This window comes from Chaetodon trifascialis, chromosome 23 (genome assembly GCF_039877785.1).
Source record: "Chaetodon trifascialis isolate fChaTrf1 chromosome 23, fChaTrf1.hap1, whole genome shotgun sequence".
NCBI classification, from domain to species: domain Eukaryota; kingdom Metazoa; phylum Chordata; class Actinopteri; order Chaetodontiformes; family Chaetodontidae; genus Chaetodon; species Chaetodon trifascialis.
In genome coordinates, this window is record NC_092078.1 from 8,320,296 (window position 1) to 8,345,634 (window position 25,339).

Here is a 25,339-nt window from a genome sequence, read left to right on the forward strand (position 1 = left end):
TTAAATGTGTTATGTAAGCCAGCTTTATTCAGTTTATGACACTGGCAGGACAGTGACTGGATGAAACCTTTGAGAAGAAAGCGTGTTTAGTTTTTAATGCTTTTACTACAGTTGTGGTCTCAGGTTTTCCATTTCCAAACAAACCACTAGAGGGAACTCTTCATCAGTCTATCATTGAAGAAAGAGCAACAAATTATGCAGTACAGTGGGTAAGAACTGGTGTAAGTGGTGGCAGTCTACAAATTAAAGGAGAATTTGAGTTGGTCCCATAACTACCAGCTGAGTAGCAACCAAAGTGGGGAAAATGTTGTCATAAAAACATCAGTAAAAATCTTTTTTTGTTTGTTTTATTCTCTAAAATTTAATGTGTCAATCTGCTTTCTTGTGAACTATATTGTGACATTACATCATTAACTATATCTGTATTAAAAGGGAGATAAATCCTGTTTCTTTTTACAGTTTCCTGTTCAAGAAATGTGGCCCAAACACCACCCCGACCACACAGGTGATCACAAACAGCACCCAGAAGATGACAGCCAGCAGCTGCACGCAGAACAGCGTCTTCTTGCTCTGCTGTATGACTTCCTCTTCCCCCACCAGGCCTGGCGCCGTGCCGTACAGCCTGTCCGGGTGCATCTGCTGCACCCGCAGGCTGACGGTGGGCAGGATGATGAAGCGGGTGTCCCTGCTGTCGCCCTCCAGGGAGAGCACCACTCTCTGGGTGACCGTGGCCAGGCGGGTCGCCACGGTCACAGGCAGGCGGAAGGCCATGGGGGGCAGCCTGGCCAGGATGCGGGAGCTGCAGGGTAAGGAGAGGGCATCACCAGCCTCCAGAGGGGTGAGGTGGCGACACAGGGGGCAGGGAATGGCTGGAGGGCTGTGGGGGTCAGGGGGCTCGCAGGGGCAGAGCTGGATCCTCTGAAGGCACTCGGTGCAAAAAACATGGAGGCACTCCAGCATCCGGGGGCATTTGTTGTACTGGTTGTACTCCTGGTAGCAGATGGGACACTCTACATCCACGGGCTCCCCAGAGGTGCTGCTGGGGCCGGATGCTGCGGCAGCTGGGTCCCCCTGTTCAGGAGCTGGTACAACATCCCCCGTCATGGTGGGAGGAACAGTGAGTGGATGGAGCTGGCTTGGGAGCTCAGTGGTGGCACGACGCAACTTGTGGATGAATATTTAACAGAAGGTGATGAAATCTGCAAAGAGAAAATAACTTCAAGTCTACTTCTGTGAGACAAAGAGAACTCCAGAGGCCTCTAAATGCCACAATCTGCTCTCCTGCTGCTTTGTTTCTTCTAAGTTTAATGAACAGATTCCACAGCCCATGAGTCATAGCGTTCATCCACCGTCTACAGTAAGTGCCCCCCCCACCACCACCACCACCACCACCAATTCACAATCATCCGGAGTCCATGGAGTGCGCGCAGGCCTGCACACTCTGAGCACGTCCAAGAGGTTACAAGATAAATGACAAAGCAAAGCAACAGAAGAACTTGAGGGGTAGTCATAAGTCTTGGCAGTGATACTTACTGGATGTGTGCGTTTGTGCACGTAAATTTTTCTCCACTCTGATTTTAGAGAGTATTATTCATCTGTGAAAACAGCTGTGTCTCTGTGGTTCTGGAGCTCTCTGAAGTATGACAGAATAACCCAGATGATGTCATTGGGGTTATCTCAGCTTGGACTTTTTCACAAGTGAGCTGGTGTTACAAAGTGACAGCGGTGGAGCTCGAAAGACGTGAGCGTATACCAGGCAGGCTGACTCTAATAAAACACACATCTGATCCTGGGAAATGTCTAACCCCAATGCCAGAGAAGTTGGGACGCTGTGCAAAATATAAATAAAAACAGAATGCAATCGTTCGCAAGCAGTGTTTACCCACAACAGTTTTACTGAGTGTTCCTGAGCCCATGTAATGATATCCTTCATACAATCATGTGTTCACAAAGTGGTGAACCTCTCTCCATCATCGCTTGTGAACGACTGAGCCTTTCCAGGATGCACCTTTCATACCCAATCATGATACTCTCACCTGTTACCGATGAACCTGTTTACCTGTGGAATGTTTCAAACAGGTGTTTTTGGAGCATTCCTCCATTTTTCCAGTCTTTAGTTGCTCCCGTCCCAACAATTGATGAAGTTGATGAGGTGAAGCATTAAATTTATTGTCTTTGTACTGTTTTCAGTTGGGTGTGTGTCAAAAAGGATCAACAAATTACAGTTTATGTCTTACATAACGTCCCAAGTTCTTTGATAAGGGTTGTTAGGTGCAGTGTTTTGGACAACAATCTATATCTTCTTCTCCTGCTTTGATTTTGAGCACTCAGTCAGCATTTTTAGTGTGTCTGCCAACGTCATGGGAGTGAAGTACAAAATTGTTGGGAGTGGCCCTTTAACACTCAGGAATATTTGAAACAAGTCCAAGGCACATTGAATAAATGTAAACTGCTGAGCCTGGCAGACGGCACTCGCTTAGCTTAGCTTAGCTTAGCTTAGTTTAGCTTAGCTTAGCTTATCTTAAAGACCTGAAACAGGAGGAAACAGTTAGCTTGGCTCTCTCCAAAAGTAAAAACTGAAGTATAAAATTAAAAAGCTTTACTAAGATTAATCAATTTGTTGCCTGTGGAGTGAGCGAAGCTAGCCTAAGCTGACTGGCCACTGGCTCCAGCTTCTTCCTGAATGAGCAGATATGAGAGTGGTATGAACCTAACACTCGGTAAGAAATTTAAAAAAGCATATTTCTCAAGTGTCGAATTATTTTACTACTACTAAATTTTCACTTGACACACAACCCACATTTGAATCCGTCTGCTCCAAAAAAAGCTGTGATTTTTGAAACAAAGCGTTAGATTCGCTTTGCTTTACAGACACTATTTATCTCCCCGTTTGTCGCTCACACGGGACAACTACAAGGCAACCCGTCTTCACTCACGGGGGGATTGTTGCTCAGCAGATGGGGTCTCATTTGAATTAACGCATGGCAACACATAGCCTGAAACCCTCTCTTTCACAAGCCAATAGAACTGGAGCCAAAAATACAGTTAAAACATAATTCACAGCAACAATAAGCATTTTGATCTACTCCAAAATCAAAACATACGTCATGAGAAACAGCACTGAATCACCGCACTGTATAAATAAATGAGTCCTCTTGTGTCCATGCAGGCCACGATGTTCAGTAAGATTATACAGCGAAACTGGCAGCGAGCCATCATTGCATACTAGGAAGCAGATAAGAGAGCCACTTACCCACCACACACCCCTTTGATCAAAGCACACTTTGATGCCCACCTCTGACCCAGGCACTTCCCCTCTCACAATTCATACTCATGTTGGTGCAGATCTCATCCTGGCAGCGTCTTCCTCCCCTCTTCTCTGTGCACATTAACCACTCGAGGCCCTTTCTTAATATTGTGCGGCTACGTGTCTGAGCCTGGCTCGCTGGCAACCTCCCGCTTTCGCTCCGTCTCACCTGATTTTACTCGTCCTCGTCTCTCTGTCTCGTCCCCCATGAGGCATCTCTGTGGTTTGCTCAGCGGTAATTAAACCCTTGGTGATGTGCAGGTAACCAGGACACACAAGACAGAAAATGACAGATTGGAGTCTCTTGATCCTGACTTACTTTGCTCTACTCGCATATTATGTTATTATGCTTCCACGCAGTCAGCATGAAGGAGTTTTTAAATAGCAAACTGTGGATTGGGGTGTAATTATTAACATCCTTCGTTTTTTTCCTGCATTGAAACTCAGCTGTTTAAGTTGCTAACATAAAAAACATTTCCTCTACTGACTGAAAGCGATCAGGTGTGTTTTCTTTTTTAATTCTAGCAGGTGTCAGCCAGGTACAAAAAACTCATAAAAGTAAACAAGTTTCAGGGACAGAATGTGTGCAGATTCAGAGCAGGGGTAACTTTCAGATAAAGTGTAAACAGGGGAATTATTGACAGTTGAGTTAAGTCACGTAACCTGTACTACGGTATGTGTTGCACCCTGACTGAATGATTTCCTGGTAGCCAGCCTGTCCTGCACTGACATGCTGGATGCCCTCTCTGCTATTTTCATGATTATTATTTGTCAGTTTGAGTAAACTAAGGGCTAAAAATATAGTTACTAAGTTGACTGTCAGAATAAGATTGAAAACTGATTAATGGGACGCTTTCTCAGCCAGAGTTCCTCTGCGGTCACTTTACTTCAAAGTCAAGTGGTTAGGCGAAAACCTTAAGCTTTCAGCAAAGAGGGCCACTTAAAGGATCGGTTCACATGTTTTCCAAGTCCATCTGAAGAGAAGACTCACACAGAAAGTTGCAGTTTTAGGGTTGAAAGCCTAAATGTTGAGAGAAAGAGGATCACGATGGCCGCCAGCAGGACAGGGAAAGAGCAGTTCTTGTCACCCACTGTTCACCGCTGAGCTGCTTTATTATTTTTATGACAGATATAGTGATGTTAATGCTCCAGTATGGCTGAAACTGATCATCCAGGCCTTCGTTCATGCTGAAAGGGACATGTTGCTGCTGTTTGGGTGGGTGTCATCCAACTGGACGCACAATAAATTCAGAAATCAACTGTAGCGTGAAGGCTGTCGCATGTTTGCAGGAAGCTGCTTTTAAACTCAAGTAGAATATATCATGATAAGATGTTTTAGATGATATAAGATGCATATGCACATATATTAACATCTGTTAAGAATCACACTTGTGTCTGACATTGCTAAAGAGTAAACAATTACTCAAAGGTTTCTTTGGAAGTGGAGACGCTTTCCGTAGAATATTCTCCTCATTTCTCTCTCTCTCTCTCTCTTTTTTGGAAAACATTTTCTTTTACGGTCATTCACATGGAAAAGTTGTGTTTTTACATGACCAAACACCCTTACAGTAAGTAAGGCAAGGCAGGAAGGAACACAAAAAAATTAACAAAGGACTGTACAAGTCGCATACACACACACACACACACACACACACACACACACACACACACACACACACACACACACACACACACACACACACACACACACACACACACAGAGCCTGTGATTGCTGGCCAAGATTTCAGCGGAAATCACCATGAAAGGAGAGGCAACTGATAGGAGGGAGGTTGTTTGGGAATTACCATGGAGAAGGAAGGCTGACGTCATATCACACACACACACACACACACCCTGGAGTGTCACTAAGAGAGAGTGGGGGCAAGACTTCTGTCATAAACTGAAGATTAAGCAGGGGAAATCTCAAGCAGCACTTTGTGAGCCTTCACATGGCCTCTGAGAGAAATCACGCAATTCCCACAGCTTGTGCGTGCGTGCGTGCGTGCGTGTGCCATGGTGTGTTGGTTTCATTGCATCACGTGTTTATTGAGTTTGATGACTCATAGGTTATGTTTATCTGACACAAATCTACTACGTTTCTCCTCTCTGGAGTGCCTCCTCCTCCCACGCACGTCCTCACACCCTGAGTTATAAGTCTGGGCAGCTCACCCTCATCTTCATTCAAACCTAGAGGCGAATCGGTGAGGAAGAGCCCCCATCAAAGACCAGGATGTATTCAGAGCTTGAGTGCGGAATTTGTTACCGGACCTATAACGCAGGTGGACGGTGTCCGCGGCAGCTCCGATGCAAACACAGCTTCTGTGAGAGCTGCCTGCTGGCCCTGTCACGACCCCGGGGGCCCGATGAGGCACGTCTGGGAGCGGACAGATCGATCGTCTGCCCGCTGTGCCGACATACCACAGCCATCTCCGGAGAGGGGAAGGTGAGAGCCGAGCTCAGGGTGGATGAGTGCGTCCTGGAGCGGCTGCTCGCTGCGGGGGTCCTCGACCAGGAGGAGGACGAGCCGGAGGGAGACGGCTGCGAGGACAGCGAGGGGGCGACGCCTCCCGAGACTCCGGCCGAGGGGAGTGACTCGCTCGCGGGCTCAAGAGGTGGGAGGCTCCGGGCGTCCTGGAGGAAAGCTTGGCGGACGATAAGCGGGAAGAGCTCACGGCAGAGGGGCAGAGAAAGTAAGTTGACAGCGGGCTGTTGTTGACGGGAAGTGGTTCAAAGCTACGTTTTCCAACCTGAGGGAGATCTTAAACTGAGCGTTTTGGTGGTGTCAGAGCAGCCTGTCAGTACAGGCTTTCCTTGTTATGTAAGTCCACAGAGAAATGATACAATCCAAAGTTTAGGATTTCAGCTTCAGTTTAGCTTCAGTGTAAACTGTGGCACATTTCAATGAATCACCCATTGTGTTTACATTTCACTGTCAAACACAAGCTGAGTAATCTAAACCTCTTAAGTAAAAATAAGTACCAAGCACTCTTTTATTCTAGACTTAGTGGATAAATCAGTTGTTCTAATGTGTCTTGTGTTCTCTTCACAGACTGTATGAGCGGTGATGACATAAGGAACCTCGCCATGATGTCCTGCTACATGTTTTAAAGAGTCCACAGCTTCAGATACCCTGGATAATGTGATACCATATTTATTTTCAGTGGCTCTTCCACTGCACATCATGGACTTGGTGATGATGATGATGATGATAGATATGATGATGAAGATACCTTGCTGGCAAGACACGTGGACACTGTCAACCATGATTTAAATCAGCTTTGATTGTTTGTATAAATGATGACCACTGTGTATCTGATGGCGTCAAATATGAACAAATGGAAAACTTGTGAATAGCCAAAGTGGCCTGTTTGATGCCTGTTAATGCACTAATATATATGATATTTATTCTTTTCTTGGTTGTATTTATTTCATGTATTTGTTACATATTTAAGGAAAAATAAATGACCTGTGGTTTCAGTTCACTCTGGAGCTTTCTGTGGCTTGGAGTTTGGATGTGACTTTGAGTGAGTTGGCGTGTGCATTTATAAAAAAACTGAAAACAATGGCCCAGCTGCGTGTGCGCAAAAAGACTTGAAATAACGCATTGCATCAAGTCCAGGCCGAACTAAAAGCAGACTTTACAAAGTAAAAGTAAAAGGAGGAGGCAAAAGTATCCTTCTATTCAAAGACAGATAAACACACAAAACTGGAGCAAAGAGATCAAATATTAAAGGCATTTTAAAATGTTCTACATGAAATGAGCTAAAATAGAATAAGTACCTTTCGCAGGCAGCTCCAGGAAGTGGCTTACTTGAAGCCAGGTGAACAGTATTGCCTCCAATCAGACTCTCAACCAGCAGCAGATCCAAAGCTCTAAGATTCATTTGTTTGACAAGGAAAACACATGGCTTGACAGCACTACAGCTCATTTTTATGGCCTTTTTTTGGACAATCATACAAACTCAGGGGGACGCTTACCATCATGTTAAAAACCTCTGCTCTCTGCTCAAGGTAAGCATCACATTTTACAGGCTTTTGGCACATGTAGTCATAAAATTTGAAAAGGGTGGGTGATTATTTTTGAGTGACAGCATTACAATTTCCCATAAATTCCAACGGTACTCCTGTGAGTGTGTCTTTTTTCTCTCTGCAGACTAATGTTTGTCTTTGCGTCGCTCTGTGCAGCTGTCATGTCGTTTATCATGTGTTCAGATGCTGCAAGAGGTGAGCGCAAAACAGGCCAGTATCTGTCAGGCCAATACTGCAGCGTCTGCACTTTCAGCGAGTTAATGCTCACCTTCAGGGCTGTCTGAAAAATGTGATGAGGCATGCGTTGGCTGATTGGGTTAGATTGAGACTGACCTATTTGTTTCTTTAAAGGTGCAGCTAATTATTGTAACCATAACAGATATTTTCTCAGGCGTGTCTTTAACTTGGCAAGCCAGGATTTTCTCGGCAGTCTGGAGATTTACTTGATCTTGTGGCATAGTAATTTCAGATTACAGCATAAAATATAAAAGTGATGAACCAAAGATAAGACCATTTATAGTAATACAAAAGGCTGAATGTAAACTTTAACCGAAGGTGTTTTTCTTCAGGTGTTTTTATTGTATCACATGGATTATTTTCCTGTATAACAGCAAGAGTAAATCATTATGTCTTATGTCCCCATTCTCTTTAGCCAGTCCCATAACAACCCAAGCGGACAACGCAGTGAAGCACAATGTCCTGAATGGACTGTATACTCCATACAGTCAACAAAATCCCCTATTTACCAGTCTGCTGTCAGCCGAAACTGGACTCCAAACCGGAACTAATAGTGAAACTAAGACGAGCAGGAATTACAGAGAAGCCTCGTCAATCATTTACCATCAATCAAACCCTTTGCCGTTTATCGATGGTAGCTTTAGTTACAATCAAAACATCCAAGATAACAGTCAGTCTCGAGCAGGAATAACTGGAGTGCTGAGTGAAGTGAGGCCAGCAAGCAGCATTATCACCAGCCACTCTCAAGACGGAGGACAAAGCTTTGAGAGGCTGCAATCCAGACAAAATAACCTTCCACTCTCTCACGAAGGAGCCCGAAGTGGAAATTCCTACCATTCATACCCAGTGATCATTAGGAAATCATCTCACAAAGGAGGTGCCAGCCCCTTTCATCACAGGTCCCGTCCTTCTCAAGTTTGGGAGCCCAAAGATGCTCAGAAATCCTACGCTGAAGAAGAAGTTCCTGGAAAGGACTCTCCACAAGTGGATGAAGATGAAACCGTTTGGCAGCCCTCTCACTCTGCTCTTTTTTCATCCCAGACCGGTAGGTATCAGAGTACTTCACTGCCATCTTCAAGAGGACATCACAGTGGCTATAAAGAGACAAATGAGCTTGCTGTGGCCGGGCCGTCAAGTACATCTAGCAGGATTCAATCAAGCAAATTTCCCAGCTTTGCGAGTCAAACTGCCCCTCATGCACCATCAATCAGCAATAGCTTTGACGCCTCTGTTATTAAAAGCAATCCAAGCCAAGAAAAACTGCCAGCATCCATCACAGATATCTCCCGGGGGTTTCACCCGGCGAGTAGCAGTGAGACACCAAGACACAAAAAGGTCCAGTCGTATCTGTTCAAGGACTCCCAGACCTCTTCAGGTGGAGATGAGACAGTTAAAACAGTCACTGCTGATGGACCCAGCGCTTTTATCACAACACTACATCAGCAAAGGCCCTCTGATGCTCAGGTTCATGGCAGGTTTTCCTCGAATTTTAAACAGTTGCAACAGAGAGGAGAACCGACCAGGGAAGTACATCTCTCTGATAACGCCAGTGCACTTTATCATAATGCTAACGTGGCCCAGCGTGATGCTCAGACAGATAGTTTTATCAAACATCAACGCACCACAGCAGAAACTCAAATGTCTGTACGTCCTGCTCCAAGGGAAAGTCCTGTCCCCGGGCCTCATGCAGATGTCCAGGGTAAATATGGCACTGGCAGCGAGAAATCTGCAGTAAGTAGCCTGGTGAATGCAACCACAAGAGGATCAATGCTTGCTCACAAAGCTGGACAAACCATAAAAAACATCTATGGCCTCAGAGGATTTCAAAATCATATGTCAAGAGCTGCGAAGGAGCCAACAGTTCTCTCCTCCAGGGGCTCTAATGAAAGGATCAACTCCCGGCGACACAGCTTTGACAAAGGAAAGTTTAAAATTGCAAATCTGTACCCGTCTTTGTCACCGAAATATAGCTTTGGCCAGAGACCAGCAGCTACTACACCATCAAAACCTGAGAGGACACCCACAGATTATTCCTCACACTCTCGCGGCACTAAAGGGCCGTTCACATCAGGACTTAAGGAGGCTCGACCTCTGCTGCCTGAAAGTGATTCCAGTCCTGACAGCGACCCGGATCCAAGACGGTTCAGAATCTACAGAAGAATATATGGTCTCAAAGGATTTGAAACTCGACCACTCGAGGGAGCCAAACCTTTAACTAGCGAACCAGAAAAGTCTGCCGGAGTCCATCAGAGTTTTGAAGAGTTTAAGCTCAGAAGCTCACAGATCTGGCAGCCAAGAAGCAGCAAGATTCACAAGTGGAACAATAAAACAGAGCCAGGTAGCAGCCATGAATCCACAGTGAGTCAAAATGAGCAGAGCAGTGAAGACCTGAAACCACTTTTAAGGACAGAAGGAGGCACTGAAGCAGTTACCAGATTTACACCTGGCGAATACAACAAAAAGACCCGCAGAATCTATACTCCTCTGGGATTTCACCCTGTTCCAAAGACAATTGGAAACGCTTCTGAGAAAACACCCTGGAGGTACGAAGTGCGAACTCCAACCGCAGCATCAGAAAGTCACATAATCTCCTCGTCTTATCTCAGATCAGCTGGGGACCTCAAAGTTGAATCCAGGCCAAAATCTGAGCCAAGAACACCCAACAGAACCGGACCTGTTGTAATGAAGGCGAGCCTGTTCAGCAGCTCCACCAGCAGCGTGGTGAGAGGCCAGCGTGTGAAAGGAAAACAGGCACAGGGTGAAAAGCCCAGCGAACCTCCCTCTCTGACCACCGAAGCTGGAAATGTAGCCATACTCAGGCTGAACAAGCGGCCTGTCAGCGTCAAGGCTGTCACGTACGCCGATGTCCTCGGCAGTGCGTCGTTCAACGGTGTCAGATCTGCAGCACAGACACCGACAGACACGCCGGATTCTTTTACAAACACGACAGCCACAACCTTCAGCTCTGAGGAGGCTGTGCATGGAGACAACACGAGCAGAGGTCCTGAAGCACACGCTGAAGACGAGGGAGAAGATTTCAGCAGTGTTGAGGATGTTAGAAGTGAAGGTGTGGACGGTGACATGAAAGCATCACATTTATTCCCGGACGATGAAGGAAGTGGAAGTGGAGGTTTGAATATGTCTGACGTTTTTTCAACTCACACCACAAAGAGTCAGGGACTTAGCGAAGATTTGTTAGAACTAGATTATCTACGAATATCCACCGGGAACATCTCCTTCAAGTCAATGAAACTGTCCCATGCTGAGAAATGAGAGAAACCTCTGAACTCTTATGTGATTTAAACCAATAAAAGTTGGAAAAGTATTTGTGATTTTGTTGTTGGTGTGAGACATTTTATAATGATCCAGTTCTGCTTCAAAAGCATTGCGTTAATACATCACTGTTAGTCTTGGCCGTAATCCAAGCAAGTCCAGTATATAACAGGCCAGTAAAACGATTTTCACTCTTGATTTTGTGCAAATTAAACAAACGAGATACAATCTGTGCTGGTAGGTGGATTTTGTTACCCTTGGGGAGAGCAGGTCCGTTGCTGTTTCTCCTGTTTCCATTGTTTATACTAAATAAAGCTGAGCCAACTGGCTGCTGGTGCTGGCCTCATGTTTAACGGAGGAAAGCGTATGAAACCTGTCAACTTAGCAAGAAGCTTTCCCAAAATGTCAAACTATGGACATAGAATACATGCAACACAATGCAGTGTAAATTCAATTAATTATTATGACCTGAAAACGGCACATCATTGAAAATGCACTGCTAATGCAGGTTGAATATATTCAGCACCACTGTCCAGAGTTTATTAAAATTAGCGTTAAAGAGTTAAACTATTAGTTAACTTAAACAGCACCTCTTTCGACAGTTGGTTAATGATCATTTTTCAAGGCAAAATGCCAAACATTTACTGGTGGCTGGTGTTTGAATGCTTGAATTCTGCTTTTCTTTATCTTACATGATAGTAAAACTCAATATATTTGGATTTTGGACTGTTTGTTGGACAAAACACATTTGAGGATATCGCCCTGGACTTTGGTAAACTGCACTGGACATTTTTTTTTCACTGTTTTATGTTGTATAAGCAAGAAAATCATCACATTAATCAATTATGAAAACAATCAGTTGCAGCCTTATATAATCCATCCTGATGATATTCAGCTCAGGGCAGGTGCTTATTTGTGAAAACACATGAATTGACCGAGATTGCAGCTTTCTGGCAGTTCCCATTGTTTCATTCATTGTGGTAAAAGCCACTCATCGAGCATGACAAACAGATTAGAAGAAACAGCGGGAGTTATATGAAAATACTATGTACTGTAAATCATGTCTGAGTAACAGCATTTCCATCACATGACATCCTCTAAATCTGACCTCATGTCTTCTCCTTTTCTAAACCGAAACCTTACGATAAGTGGAAAGGTCAAGCATGCATTTCTGAGCATAACGTTTGCCTCATTTGACAAATGATTTGCATAGCATAATGTCAAGCATGAAGAGGAAACGCGGAAGGAAGGTCGTACTTGAAGCTTTTTATAAATTGATTGTATTCCCATTCCTTGTGTCCTCATTTTCCAGGCAGTGGCTATTCAGCGTGCTGACACAGATTTTCCGTCTCCTCTTTCGAGCTTTCAAGGAGGGTTTCAGCATGCTGGCCTCTGGGTTAACACGCTACGACATGGAAAAACTTGTTCTTACTCTTTGTGAGAAGGTCGTTTTCTGACTTTGCCAAGCCATTAATAAGTACACAAAGAGAAATCGAGGAAAACAAGTCATTATGTGGTTTGTCCCTGTTGATTTAAGCCGTAAAGGGAATCCAGACTGCAGTGGAATTCGTTTGCTAGCCGAATGTTTCTCAATGTATGTCATTATGTTGCTCTATTTTCTATATGAGTGCAACTGAATTGGCTGTGGATGATACCTGCTGTATGCAGATGCCAGATCATCCACTAGATGGCGTCACACATCCATTTGATTATCCACCATGTGACCTCAAGACCTGGATGTTATAGTTTTCATGCCCTGGTGTCCTGTTGGGCAACAAGCAAAAGGAACAACTTTAAAATGACAAGATAGATAGCAGAGTATTTGCTGTGGGCTTGGCTGCAAAAATCTTTCCATCAAGAGGAAAAGTGATGCTTTTGCTTCCACCCCATATCAATCGGCCAATCAGGCGTTCTGTTTCAGGGGCATTGGGTGCACGCTAAGCCCACATCACAGCTCCTAACAGATCCATTCACATCACCTGACCCTTTACTTTTTCCCCAGTCAGCCAACGCCACCTAAACACCAGCTCTATGCTTATCCCCAATCTACAAGCTCAAAGGGGCCCCACAGCGAGGAGAGGGTGGGAGGGTTCGAGGGATCTGCCAGTCAAAGTTAAACACATTGTACATTGGATTAACGCGCCCCCCTCCTCACCCGACACTACCGCCACCATACCAATACCCGTGGAAAGTGGGACTGTCCACTTTCCCATAGAGCTGAGAGGTATTTAGGTGATATGATGTTTTGAGGTTTCCGCCTGCTGGCATGTTAAGGCGTTGGCCTGCCGGCTCCTTCAAAGTTCCCCTCTTTCTGTGCTGCCTTTTGTGTAGCTGAGTGTTTGTACGTCTGGTTCACACACTCCCTTCCTTTCCAAGAGTGTGTACTCGCCTATAATATTCCCTGTGTGTGTGTGTGTGTGGGAGTGTGTGTTTATCACAGACAGTGTGGTGTTCTCTTGCAAAGCCGGCCCTCCCACCCCCCTCTCCTCCTGTGAGGGGAATTCTGTACCATGTGTCTGCGGTTTTCATGGAGCTTTCAAGGAAAATAAAGCACAGAGGCCTCACAGTCCCCCCCCAATCCCCCCCCCACCCGCCTTCACTCCCCCAAAACGCCCTCCTCCTTCTTCTCCTTCTCGTTTTCCCTCACTCACTCACTCCATGTGGCACTTTTTTTTTTTTTTTTACGGTTTCAACCTCCCTTTTTCTCAGACCAGCCAGCAGCGACCGAGTGACAGAGCTAATTTCACATGCAGCCCGACAAATCCACAATCATGGCAAACATTCGCTTATGAGGTGAGAGAGAGGGAGAGAGAGGGTGAGCGTTAGCTGATGGGGAGGTGGGGAAGGAAGGGGAGGGAGGGAAAGACAGAGAAAGGCTTTTTGTTTGGCTAAGTACACTATGTGAAAGAAGGGGCGGCGAGGAAGCGAGGGCTGGAAATACATTAGAAAATGGTTGCATCGGCTGTGGCATTTGTGGACCAGATTACCTCACACGCCATGCAGAGGATGGGCCCAGCCATCAGATCCACTTGGTTTGACCATGACCGTGTGTGTAAACTTACTTTATTGAGTCTGCAGCGTTTAACTTTGCCCTAAAACCTATGTAGAGGGACTGGGGAGGGGGGAGGAAAAAAGAGGGAAAGCCGGGAGGATTAGCAGTTTGCAGTGTACAGACTGTAATCCAGGGCTTTATTGGCTGGGTCAACACACACTAAGTTTACCTAAGCTAAAACACCTGTAGCATTACTGATGTCGTTTATTATGGCTACTTTCCAGGAGGACATGGTGGAAAACCCCCCCCAACAAAATTTTGCCTGACACGTATCTCAGTCACTCACACCCAACCCTGACAATATACTTGAATACGTGAATGACGGGAAGGAAGCAATTTAGGAGCATGGAATAGCGCCTACATTAACATTCCCACATCTGCTATGGGAGCAAGAGCTATTTCCGTGTCCTACATCCAGTGAGCTTCCTGTGGTCTGCACCGTGGAGGAAGTCATAAAGGCAGGAAGACTTCCTGTATTGTTGCCAACATGTAGAAGTATGGACTGTGCATGCTCCAAAGAGGCTGGGTTATTAGACGACATAAACCCCATAGAAATAGCACTCTGAGTCCTATCAAATAGGCCAAGACATACATTTAATCCAGTTCTTTCCACAGGTTTGAGACATGTTTTCACTGGGCTTAGCAATCATTCAAAGTTCCCCCTTTAAAATAAAATCCCCCCTATTGAACACTGTCTGTTCTCTAACTTTGAAATTCTTACTGAGAAATAAAATGTAAGTATTCCTGCAGGTACATAAAGCTATTAAGAAAATATCTGTAGTCTGAAATGATTAAAGCTGTCACAAGTGCAACTGGAAAGGTTGCTAGGCTGCTACTCTGCAAGACCTGAAGCCTGTTGTGACATCTGAATATGCTGCTGAGTGAGAAAAACTCCTTCAGGCATCTAGCGAGAGGTTTCAGGACATGAAAAGCAAACAAAAGGAACTGAACATGTTTGTTGTGTCATTTAATTTGGAGCCTGCTGATGTGCCTGACAGCCTGCAGAGAAACAACCCACTACTGTGAGCAGCTCTTTTCTAAATGCAAAGACTCAGTTCTGCTCAGGACTCGCTGACCTAAACCTGGAAAACCAGCTGCAAGCAGCATCATAATCTGACATCAGACGCCTCGCCAAAGAGAAGCATTTCAGGCATCGCAGAGGTTCATGCAATATGTGTTCAATCATTTGGCCAGGGGCGCCGCCAACAGGGGGCCAGGGGAGCCAAGGCCACACTGATGCAACTGCTTGCCCCCCAACTGAACCCCCTCCTCTCCCCCATCCCATATGAATAATAATCTTCTCAGGTGCTGCCCAATCACCAGTGGCCGCCTGGTCCCTGCTGAACTTGAACCGAACACCCCTTCATTCCCAAGCTAGCACATTTGTCCTCGCAGCTCATCCAGTTCAGCATGTTGAGCACGCTGCTCGACATTGGCCTCTTTCTATTTTTCTTATCATAATTACATGTAACCACTACCTAAGTGTTGCATTCAGGGAACGTCCAGAAAGACATGTTAGTCTATCCCTCTGCTATTTTCTTTCATCACAGAAAGGGAAAGGATCTGTCAGGCCCACCACCTCAGGACATGTCAGTCTTAAAGGCCCATTTAAACCCTCCGTAAATAATGGATACAGACGCTTTCGTCCGTATCCGGAGGCTATTTCATCTGTCAGTTTGTCCGTCGGTTCTGAGCTTAGCCATCTGGAGCTCTCCGGACGAAACCACTCGAAACCACCGGAAGTCGTGGGGGCAGTGTAGAGTCAAAATGAGCAAAATGAGTCAAACTAAAAACTGACAAAGAAGAGAAATGGCTCTACGTCAAAAAAAAGATTCGTCTAATCTTTTTTTCCTATTTCTCAGTACTGTCATTATAATAACCTCTACTGACGCCATTACTGATGCCGGTATATGCTGACAGAAGCGTTGACAAGGCATCGGCTGCCATGACAACGGCTCTGTAATTTCTGACTCGACATTGTCCCCTAGAGGACACACTGACAAAACGCTGAAAACGGACGGTATGACAGCCCCCTACGGAGGCAACGTGTGGGACGGACGGACGGATTTCGTACGGATCCGGAGGGTATAAATGGGCCTTTAGTGGTAGTCCTGGAGCTTTCCACCATTAGTGCACGATCTTCATCAGCAGTTTGCCATGTTATCATAGAGCTGAGGTCTTGACTTAATTCAAATGAGACTGTGCAAGTACTCGCCTAAGCACCCTGCAGTGTGTAAACAAGTGAGGTTACTGAGTCCGTTTTTGCTGCTGTGTGCCAATAGGCGCATGCAGATGTGCTTACACTGACCTGGAATACAAAGATACAGTATCACACACACACACACACACACACACTCACACCAAGGAGATAATACCTGGCCGCTCAGACACAACAGGTCCACCTGTTGGCCTCTATCCAGCGCACCTCTCTGCGACTGAACTCGGTGTCCTCTTGCCTTGGCTCCCATCCAGCATCCCCTCCTCCTCCTCCTCTTCTCTCTTTCACTCTCTTGTCTTGACCGGTGACGCTGCCACCACAGTCCACGCAGGCATTGTCGACGACCAGATGGCAGCTGTGCCCACTCCCCCGCCTCTGCTCCTCCATTCTCTCCTTATGCAAGACCGGCGTTGATGCAGCTTTTACATTGCTGTCTCGCTCTGTTTGTCCACGCGGTCATCACCAGGAACGAGAGCCAAATTTGAGTTTGTCAGACTTCCGAAAGAGTGGACTTGATCAGTTCATTCATAAAACCTGGACCATCTCAGGAGAAAGTACGAGGAGGAACGGTCTGGTTATCATGGTAAAAGTCAGCCTCTGAACAAGGAGCTCTGCTTGTGTGAAAATGAAAATGCCTCTGTTGAAACAAATCTGAAGTAGGGCCTGAAATCCCCTTGGGGCTCACTTTGTTTAAGATGTAAGTGAACAAAAGTTGAGGGAACATGAGCTGTGAACAGTGTTAGTAAGGCTTCAGGTGTGGGAGGAGTTTCTGCTTTCATGCAGATGCTGCCACACTTTTAGAAGCGAGAGGATCTGCAGGTGCACGCCTGATCTGTGTGTGTGTGTGTGTGTGTGTGTGTGTGTGTGTGTGTGTGTGTGTTCTCATTTCTATTAATTCCTGTGGTGCCTCGGTCTGGGTTGGCCATCTGTGGTCGAGGATGACACAAGATCCCTTACATGCTAACAATAGGCGAAAGAAGCGAAGATTTATCAGGCCTCAAAAAAGTTTATTTAATTAAACTGAGTGTTGAGTGAGAGGGTAGAGGGCTATCAAATAAGACAGAGAGGGAGGTCTTCCCAGCAAACAACATGTTGGTCAAATTACCAGTAAGACGGGTGATTAACTCCAGTGGCATCACGCCAACGCCGAGTTCAAATGATCTTATCAATGGGAGTGGTGAATGTGACTAACACGGCAAGAAAGGCTTTGCGGAGAGCAATCCGGCTGCTTTCTTTTCCACTCTGCAGCGTGACATCTGCGCCGTGGCCGCAGCCTTTACGAGCGTGTGAATCAAAGATGGCGAGGGTGTGAGGGGCATGAGCCCGCCCGGAGTCTGTGGCATTTCATGCACATGTTCGCACTCGTCCCAGCCTGCTAATTGCAGCGTCTTCCGCTCCTCTTCTTCCTCCCCTCGTGAGATCAGTAGCGCTGTTGTTTTTGCGTCTTAAGCCTGTCACTTTTTAACAATCAGCCCCATTAAATCACTCAAAAGGAAACTTCGCAGCCAGTCACAGAAACAAAAGAAACCACAAGTCCTTTTCTTGTTTGACTTTTTTTTTTCCTTTTAGTCAGATTTTTTTTTTTTCTCAAGCAACAGAAGTAAAACTGTCTACATCAATGGCAAATCTCACAATATTCCTATTCAGTACCATCCCAAGGGGGACAGGAGGAAGAGATAAAACAACTTTAAACAGCAGCAGCACTTTCCTGCACATTTTACCAACATCTCTGATTTTGCTACCTTTTTTTTGTGTTTTTGTTTTTTTGTCGAGCAACAGAAGTAAAACTGTTTACATCAATGGCAAATCTCACAATATCCCCATCCCTCGGAGGAACAGGGGGATGAGAAAAACAATTTCGAACAGCAGCAGTACCATCCTGCACATTTTATGAACATCTCTAAACTTGCTAACAACACAATGAATGAAGTCATACAGCCACTTAAACTCTTGAACTCTGTTGAGCTTTCCCGAAGGAACTTTTATTCATGATATGTGGCTGTGACCATCGAGCGAAGGAAAGATTTTCCAGACTGCAGACAAAGAAAAAAACCCAAAAACGCTCATTCAAAAGCTGAGAGCTCAAACGTGGCTCTAAACGGCAGGATGATGTTGGAAAGCACACCCGTTCCTGTGCTTTCTTTCTAAACTACAAGTACCTTCAAAGCATTTGAGTTTTACTGCTGAGCTTCAATATGAGAACATCTCCAAAAGACATTAGAAACATTTCAACTAATCATCATGTGTCTGCCTGCAGGTCTGCACGAAAGCATGGATTTATGTGCTGAGTCGTATCTGAGGCCCGATTGTTTTTTAGTTTCTCCCCCACCTCTGCATTAGCAACCGCTATTACAGTTACAGTCAGTCATTTGGCAGATGTTTTTATCCAAAGCGACGGACATATGACTTCACACACCGATGGCGCAGCACTGGGGGCAGTTTAGGGGCTCAGTATCTCGCCCGTGGATACTTCGTGATTCCAACCACATACTCCCAATCTGCTCGTTATAAAGCTGTATTGTTACGCTCTTGGCCCTTCGACAGTCATGAGACCAGAAGGAGAAAGTTCATGAACTTCCCAAGGCAGGCAGACAAACACATGAGTACAATTTGGAGCTACATAGATGCACATGTATGTATACATTAGGTTGTTGACGTCGTTTTTTTTCCCCTGTGGGGGCCTTTTTCCTTCCCCTCGTGCATTTCTTTTTAATCCTCTGGTCAAAGTCGTAGGCGAACTCAAGGTTAAAGCATATGCAAGTCTTCATGATGACCTTTATCTCCAAGAGTCACATAAGCAGACTGCGAGGTGAGATATGTCACAGTTCTTCAACAGAAAACAACGGGGGAGCATGAAGGGTTACATTTTTAAAAACAAAAACAAAGCAAAACGTCCAGACTTGAGAGCTGAAGGTTGCTTCTTGAGGTGCTGTCGGAGCTTTAGTCTTTTTTTTTGTTGTTGTTGTTGATGTGTTTTGGCACTGACGGCCCCGCAACAATTAAGTCCTCCATTACCGGCAAAGAGAAACAGTCCAAAAACTCCTCTGATTCGGGCCATAGTTGTCAGTCAAGTCATCTGATCATTATCACACGGAAAAACATTAACAAGTTACTTTATGAGAACTGTACAGCCAAAAGAGACAAAAATAGACGCAAAAATAGACTTGATATATTCTGCTAGGACAGCCCTATGAGTGCTAGCTGCTAAGACAGGGCAGAGACAGACAGATAAAAAGGACAGACAGGCACTTAAGTGCTGATGCATAGCGGAGATTAAAGTAAGAGCCAAGCAAAAGACAGAAAGGAGGGAGGGAAGGAGATAGAATCAGAGAGTCTTAAAGAAGGATCTCGGGTCAAAGCACTTTCAAATCAACCAGTTTAAAAGTGTAAAATCATTCTTTTTAAAATGTTTGGTACCTAAATGTATAAAATAACTGAGAACAAATCAGCATTTGTTGTTTCCTACTGGCAGAATTGACACAACTGACCCCGTTTCCGGTTCTTAAAGCAGTGTGCTGACCGCTACAGAGCTAGCATTAGCATGGCTATTGATAGGGTCTCTATCCTCTACTATATGTACCGTATGTCATTTAGCAACCTGAGACGAAGGGGATTAAGTGGGACATAAGTGTCTGGAGCTAATAGCACTAATGAGATTGCTTGGCTTTATATCAGGGGTCTCACCCTGAGCTGTAGTCAGCAGGATGGTGAATTTACGTCCTGGCACAATGCTAATATCTTAATCTGGCCTCGCTGGCTTTAGCTAACTAGCTAGCTACTGCATCCCCTGCTACAAGTGCATTTTGTTTCAAGCCTGTGTGTTTAATACTTCAGGTGTATGGCTCAGTAGGGAGGAAGGAGAAAGAGGAAGAAGAGGAATAAAAGCAGCGTAAGTTACGAGCAGAATGCCAACAGCAGCTGCGCTAATATTTCTCACAGTAGACAGGAAGGCCAGCTCATTGCTAGTACCGTTATCATTATCAATGTTAGCTAAAATGCTGCGTTCATGTCATATTGGAGTCACTGTGATTTCCAGTTTCTGACTAGTAAATATAAATCATGTCCACATCCAATCGTAATTATAAATGTTAAACATTTCATATCTGACTGAGAGGATGCCGTACCAAGTGTGTCACTCACGTAAATAAACAACTTTTATGGCTACAGTGCTTTATTGACCATGCACAGTATTTTTAACCCTCAGGCGACCGACTCTGCAATCCTACAACTGTTGCTTGCAATGTGTAAACACTGGAATTTCTTTGATTTCTGCCTTCATTCCACATGACATGAACGCAGCAAAAGCTCACACCAGTGTTACCCAATTTACCTAAATGTTGTGCTGCGTTTGTTGTGTAACTACGTCAAATCAAGCCCCCCCAAAAGAAACAAAAACAAACAAACAAACCAAAGCTTCAGTTAGTCGAGGCTAAGTTGAAGTTCTTTGTAAAATGGCTACAATCTGAACATGAGGCACTTTTTGAGCTGATATATAATTCTATTTATTTTCTTTATCATAAACTAAATAATCAGCCACCATTATACTCTTAACGATTAGAGTTCTTCTCTTGGAAAACAAAAACAAAAACACAGATCTCCATTTTTTTTTGTAGCCTTCTCTGATTGGCTTTCACTCAAGGAATGAGAGCAGCAAATGGCTTTTCAAGAGTGTCATTTGGCACACATCCCCGCTGGTTTCCGCAACCAACAAGATGAAAGCGAAGAAGAAGAAAAAAAAAAGGTTTTCCATCAGTCTCTGTCAAAGTGCTTCAGGGGCGTGCCTGCTTCAGCTGCTCTCTCGACGTGATTGGCTGTCACAAAAGGAACAGGCGGAGCTTTGAAGCTCTGAGTGGTACCAGATTGTTTCCCCAAGGACGACGTATGACATCAGCACTCTGAGAAGAAAAAAAGAGACACACAGACAGAAAGAGGAAATTGTTTGGTTAGATGTAGAATAAACAATAACCCAGATATGATGAAGATATAAATATTATGACATGTATATGCAGTGCCTCTTCCTTATCATGTTAATTATAATATTTTATGGAAGATATCAGTGTCTGCTTATCGCCCTGGTCATAGTGACCCTAAAACGAACAACAGGAATAAACAATACGGCCAAATAAGCTGGAAAAAGACGCACAGATTCAGACAAGGAGAAAGTGATAAAGGGAACAGCAGGGAGGGAGAAAGTGAGGACACCTACTGCTGCAGGCACAGAGTCAAGAGAGTGTGCCAGCACGAGGGGAAACACACATCAAGGAATCACGTCAGTTTTTTTTGGCAATTTCACCTCCTCGCATCACACAGGTATGACGAAGGCACATAGGTACGCTCTCAGGTCGAGTCTCACAAGCACATGCAAGTCTTTTCTGGCCTTGTTTGCACAGTTGATAGGATTAGCAGGATGGCAGACATAATGATAATTCTGCCCCAGAGTAGAGAGAGCAGACGCTGGCGTCAAGCGGCCATCGGGATCTGGTGATTTCTGGCTGTCCCAGGTGAAAGTTCAGCTGTGAGAGAAACGCGGTGACATCTTCACGGTTGTTAATCAAAAGTGGTGGTTCTAATGGTGGGACGCGTTGACCAACGGTAACCTCACACCTTACCAAAGCCATGTGCTATTTTGGTCAATGACAGTTCACCATCGTGAGAGAAACACCGGGAAATCTCATCAATTCAAAACAGTTGTTCTAGATCGGGAGCCAGCGATTGCTTGTTTCAGGCCATGCAGCTTGTCATGGTGGAAAACGGCTGACAGCCTCGCGACATCCTGACAAACGCTATAGCATGTCAGAGCTTTTCTTCCCTTCTCTCTCCTGCTTTGACAACATATATGACACGTGCCATGAAGTTAACCCGCTGTGCGCTCTCCCATGCACAGCAAAAGGATGAGAGGAACGACACCTGCGTCGACGTCAGGCCCGATCGTTGAGAGAGACAAGCTATGATTGGACAGACGCATCTTATACCCTAACCCTCTGTACATCCTTAGCTTCACCTTTGGCATCTGATATAACATCTCCAAATACAAGATGTTAGATTTTTCTTTGACACTAAGACCAAGTTGTCCATGCTGGCATTTCACTGGCATGCTGTCACATTAACCCCCATCCCCTCCTACTCCCGCCGCCCCCTGGCAGTCATATCTCGAGTAACCACGATTGGGCAATGTGAAAATAGAAAGGATCGCCCGGCCCTAGTTGTAGCTTGCAATGAAAGCAGGATCATAACTATAAAGATTATTCAATGCCCTTTAAACCGTGTTACTTTCTGTCAGATGTGATGACTCACACCAAAGGCACTCAGGCTGCCGTCAGCCAAAATAACAAATGCACAAAGCTAGTAAAGAGAACAGGCTGAGAGAGAGTTCCCTGTCTCTTTCCCTAAAATTTCCCAGCAGCGCTTGACTCTCTAATTGCGCTAGGGTACTCTATATTTATGCCTCTGTCTCTCTCTCTTTCTCTCTGTGCTGCTGTCTCTCTCTCTCCAGCTTGTCTTCTTCCTGCTGCAGTGAGCTATATTTAGTCCTCCTCAGCACAGACGGTGCCCGCCAGCCGGGCAAGCCATGACGGCCTAAAGCAGAGCCGAGCCGAGCGGAGCAGCTCCCTCATTCAGGCGGCCAGCTCGAAAAACAGCAACACAAACAATCAAGCCAGCCAACCAGAGGGACCGGAGGAGACAGGCTGGACACGCACTGGTGCACTGCCATGGACACACACATGCAAACCACACACACACACAAAAGGGACACAGAGGAAGATACTATAATTATGCGGATGACATTCACTTAATGATGACCTTTCCCCAAACACAGACAGGGGAAATTATATACTGAAACACGCTAAACAACTCTCCAGTGCCTCATCCTAATGCACAGATTCACATGCGCTCTCTTATATGCAGCCACACAGGAAATGTTTCCACTCTAATCAGCTATTGCCTTCCCATTTTCCCCCGGTGGCCCCTTCCGTCAACTGACCCCCAGTCCTCCTTCGGTTGTTTGTCTATCGATCTCATTCATTTCCTTGCATCGTTTCTCCATCTGTGGGCCAATCGATGTCATAATGGCCGTGGTAGCGATTGTGCGAGTCTACGTGTGCTCCTCTTCCCCTTTCTCTGCCAGACTGTTTAAATCAAGAGGTTAGACAAGGCTATCTGGCTCCGCAGTCCGTGTCTAGCCAATAACTGTTCTCTAGCCGCCTGTGTGTGTATGTGTGTGTGTGTGTGTGTGTGTAATTAGGAGAGTCTGGGTCTATGTGATGTCTCAATCGAGGGCTGCCTAAAATTGAAAGCCACCCTGTTCTCTGGTCGTAAATCGAGTGCGTCAGTCTGTCATTTTCATGCCGCCCCAGCTCCCACAAGACACGGAGCTGGTCTGAGCAACGTGATGTGAGTCACTAAGTCCAGCGGTCACTCAGTCACTTTGGGTTAAATCATATGTTAAAGGCAACACTCCAGGTATTAGTCTACATTATATGGTTTCAATAACTGAAAAGAGGAGACAGCAGCAAAAGCACGTGAACAAAAAGCATCAGCGGCGGAGGCTCTCCAGACTTCACGTGGGAAAACGAGCATGAGAATCAGTGGAAATCCCCACGGTGTTTATCGCTGCTTCTCATCGTTTTACAAGCTCCGAGGCAGAAAATGTGCTGCTCGCTGGAATGCGTCAATCTGTGCTTTGCATCCGAGCGAAGAAATACCCCAAACACATGTCAAGGACTGGACTCGGGTTCAAGCACCATGTCAACAAGCGTCCAACCTGCAGAGATACTCAATTCCTTTCAACTCCGAGGGTCAAGCTGCGTAGCCAAGCCTGACCTTTGACCTACACACTGAAGTGGAAGCAAAGAACTTTGTCCTGGAAATCATTAAGGAATGACATTATTACGAGGATGTACAAATCCCAACCGTTTTTCCACAATGGCAGCAACTTTCCAAGCCAGCGACTTCAGCTCTTGCAATCCTCCAGTACTGTTATTATACTTGATTCCATTAAATCATCGACCCTGCAAGCAGGCAAGTGGGTAAGAGGTACCAGAGCGCAACATGAGCCAGGATTCAGCATCAAGACAGCTGCAGATACAAGGCATGAACGCTGGCAGACCGAAGCGGCAGGATAGCTCCTGTGTCACCTCATTTCATTTCTTCCAATGACGCCAGAAAGTCTGTCAGTTACGAAGACATAATGTTCGCAGGGTGACCACAAGTCTATGTGTCGGATTTCACAGTACTTATTTGTTAGTCATGAATCTGGAACGCCTGCGGATGACAATTAGGTTGAAGTGATACTCCGCCCAAAATCTATCTGTGAGCATCAAACACGTGCCTCCTGTGGGCTTCAAAGGTGGCTGCACAGAGCAAGGAAGTTGCTTCTTCATGGCAGCTGGATTCACAGCAGGCGCGATGGGTTTCAGTGACTCAGGTTCATAGTGAAACTGAAGGACCCATGCAGCCTAACTCTGTCTGTAGTCCACGCGTAAACACTCCAAATAGTCCATTACCATTACATTTAGAGCTGCAGCAGTTAGCTGATTGATCACCGTGTGATCTACTTACTTTGATAATGGTAATAATAATTTTAGTCATTTCAGCAAAAATGCCAAACATTGGATGCTTTCCTGCGTTTCTTTGGTTTATGTTTATATACTAAATGTCTTTTATTTTAGAGCCAACAATGTGAAGACGTCCCCTCAGAAAACAGCCATTTTTCATTATCATCGAGCAATGGAGGAAATAATCTGCAGATTAATCAATAATGAAATGAAATCAGTCATGGCTAGGAGGATTGAGTATTCAACACGGAGACTTTGGGAGTGCCAACTTTCTCAATGACTTCCTCAGTACCACCTACTAAGACATGCCGCGCCCTGCGTTCACACCCAATACTACTAATTGCTTGAGGGCTCTGACTCATTTCTCAACAACACTGAGAAACCGTCCCCATTCATATGTGAGGGAAGGAGAACACATGGGGACACCGTGAACACAGCTGGTAGAGAGTGGTGGACAGCGCAGTCAACTAATACCTCTTCCTCCCCTTAGAGGTACCCACTACTGCACCCCCAAGAGGGACTATAAGGGGTCTTGAGCCCATTCTGACTTGCAGAACATTATCTTTGGTACACCAAGGTGAAGGTTTTCATTCAGTCTGCGACGCTGCCTGTGCACGTGCTCGCCACGACTGGGCGGGACCATTCCTCTCAGCTATGTGTCCCGTCT

At 45.4% G+C, this 25,339-nt stretch overlaps 3 protein-coding genes across 3 annotated transcripts in view; 1 reads left to right on the forward strand and 2 right to left on the reverse strand.

The window, feature by feature from the left end:
* Positions 1 to 453: 453 nt before the first annotated feature.
* LOC139351067 (RING finger protein 228) lies at positions 454 to 1,104 on the reverse strand. The gene has a single exon (XM_070992727.1). It carries the CDS (start codon positions 1,102 to 1,104, stop codon positions 454 to 456), a length of 651 nt encoding a protein of 216 aa, XP_070848828.1.
* A 4,305-nt stretch (positions 1,105 to 5,409) lies between these two features.
* On the forward strand, positions 5,410 to 6,789 carry LOC139351587 (RING finger protein 227). The gene is made up of 2 exons (XM_070993538.1): positions 5,410 to 5,998; positions 6,358 to 6,789. The coding sequence occupies exons 1-2, from the start codon at positions 5,539 to 5,541 to the stop codon at positions 6,414 to 6,416; spliced, it is 519 nt and encodes a 172-aa protein (XP_070849639.1). The 5' UTR covers positions 5,410 to 5,538; the 3' UTR covers positions 6,417 to 6,789.
* Positions 6,790 to 17,450: 10,661 nt separating this feature from the next.
* The window catches only part of LOC139351186 (insulin receptor substrate 1-B), a 45,144-nt gene continuing 37,255 nt past the window's right edge, over positions 17,451 to 25,339 (reverse strand). Inside the window, exon 4 of the mRNA XM_070992952.1 lies at positions 17,451 to 21,012. Within this exon, the coding sequence (XP_070849053.1) occupies positions 21,005 to 21,012 (8 nt within the window). The 3' untranslated portion in view covers positions 17,451 to 21,004. The remainder of the gene's footprint in view (positions 21,013 to 25,339) is intronic.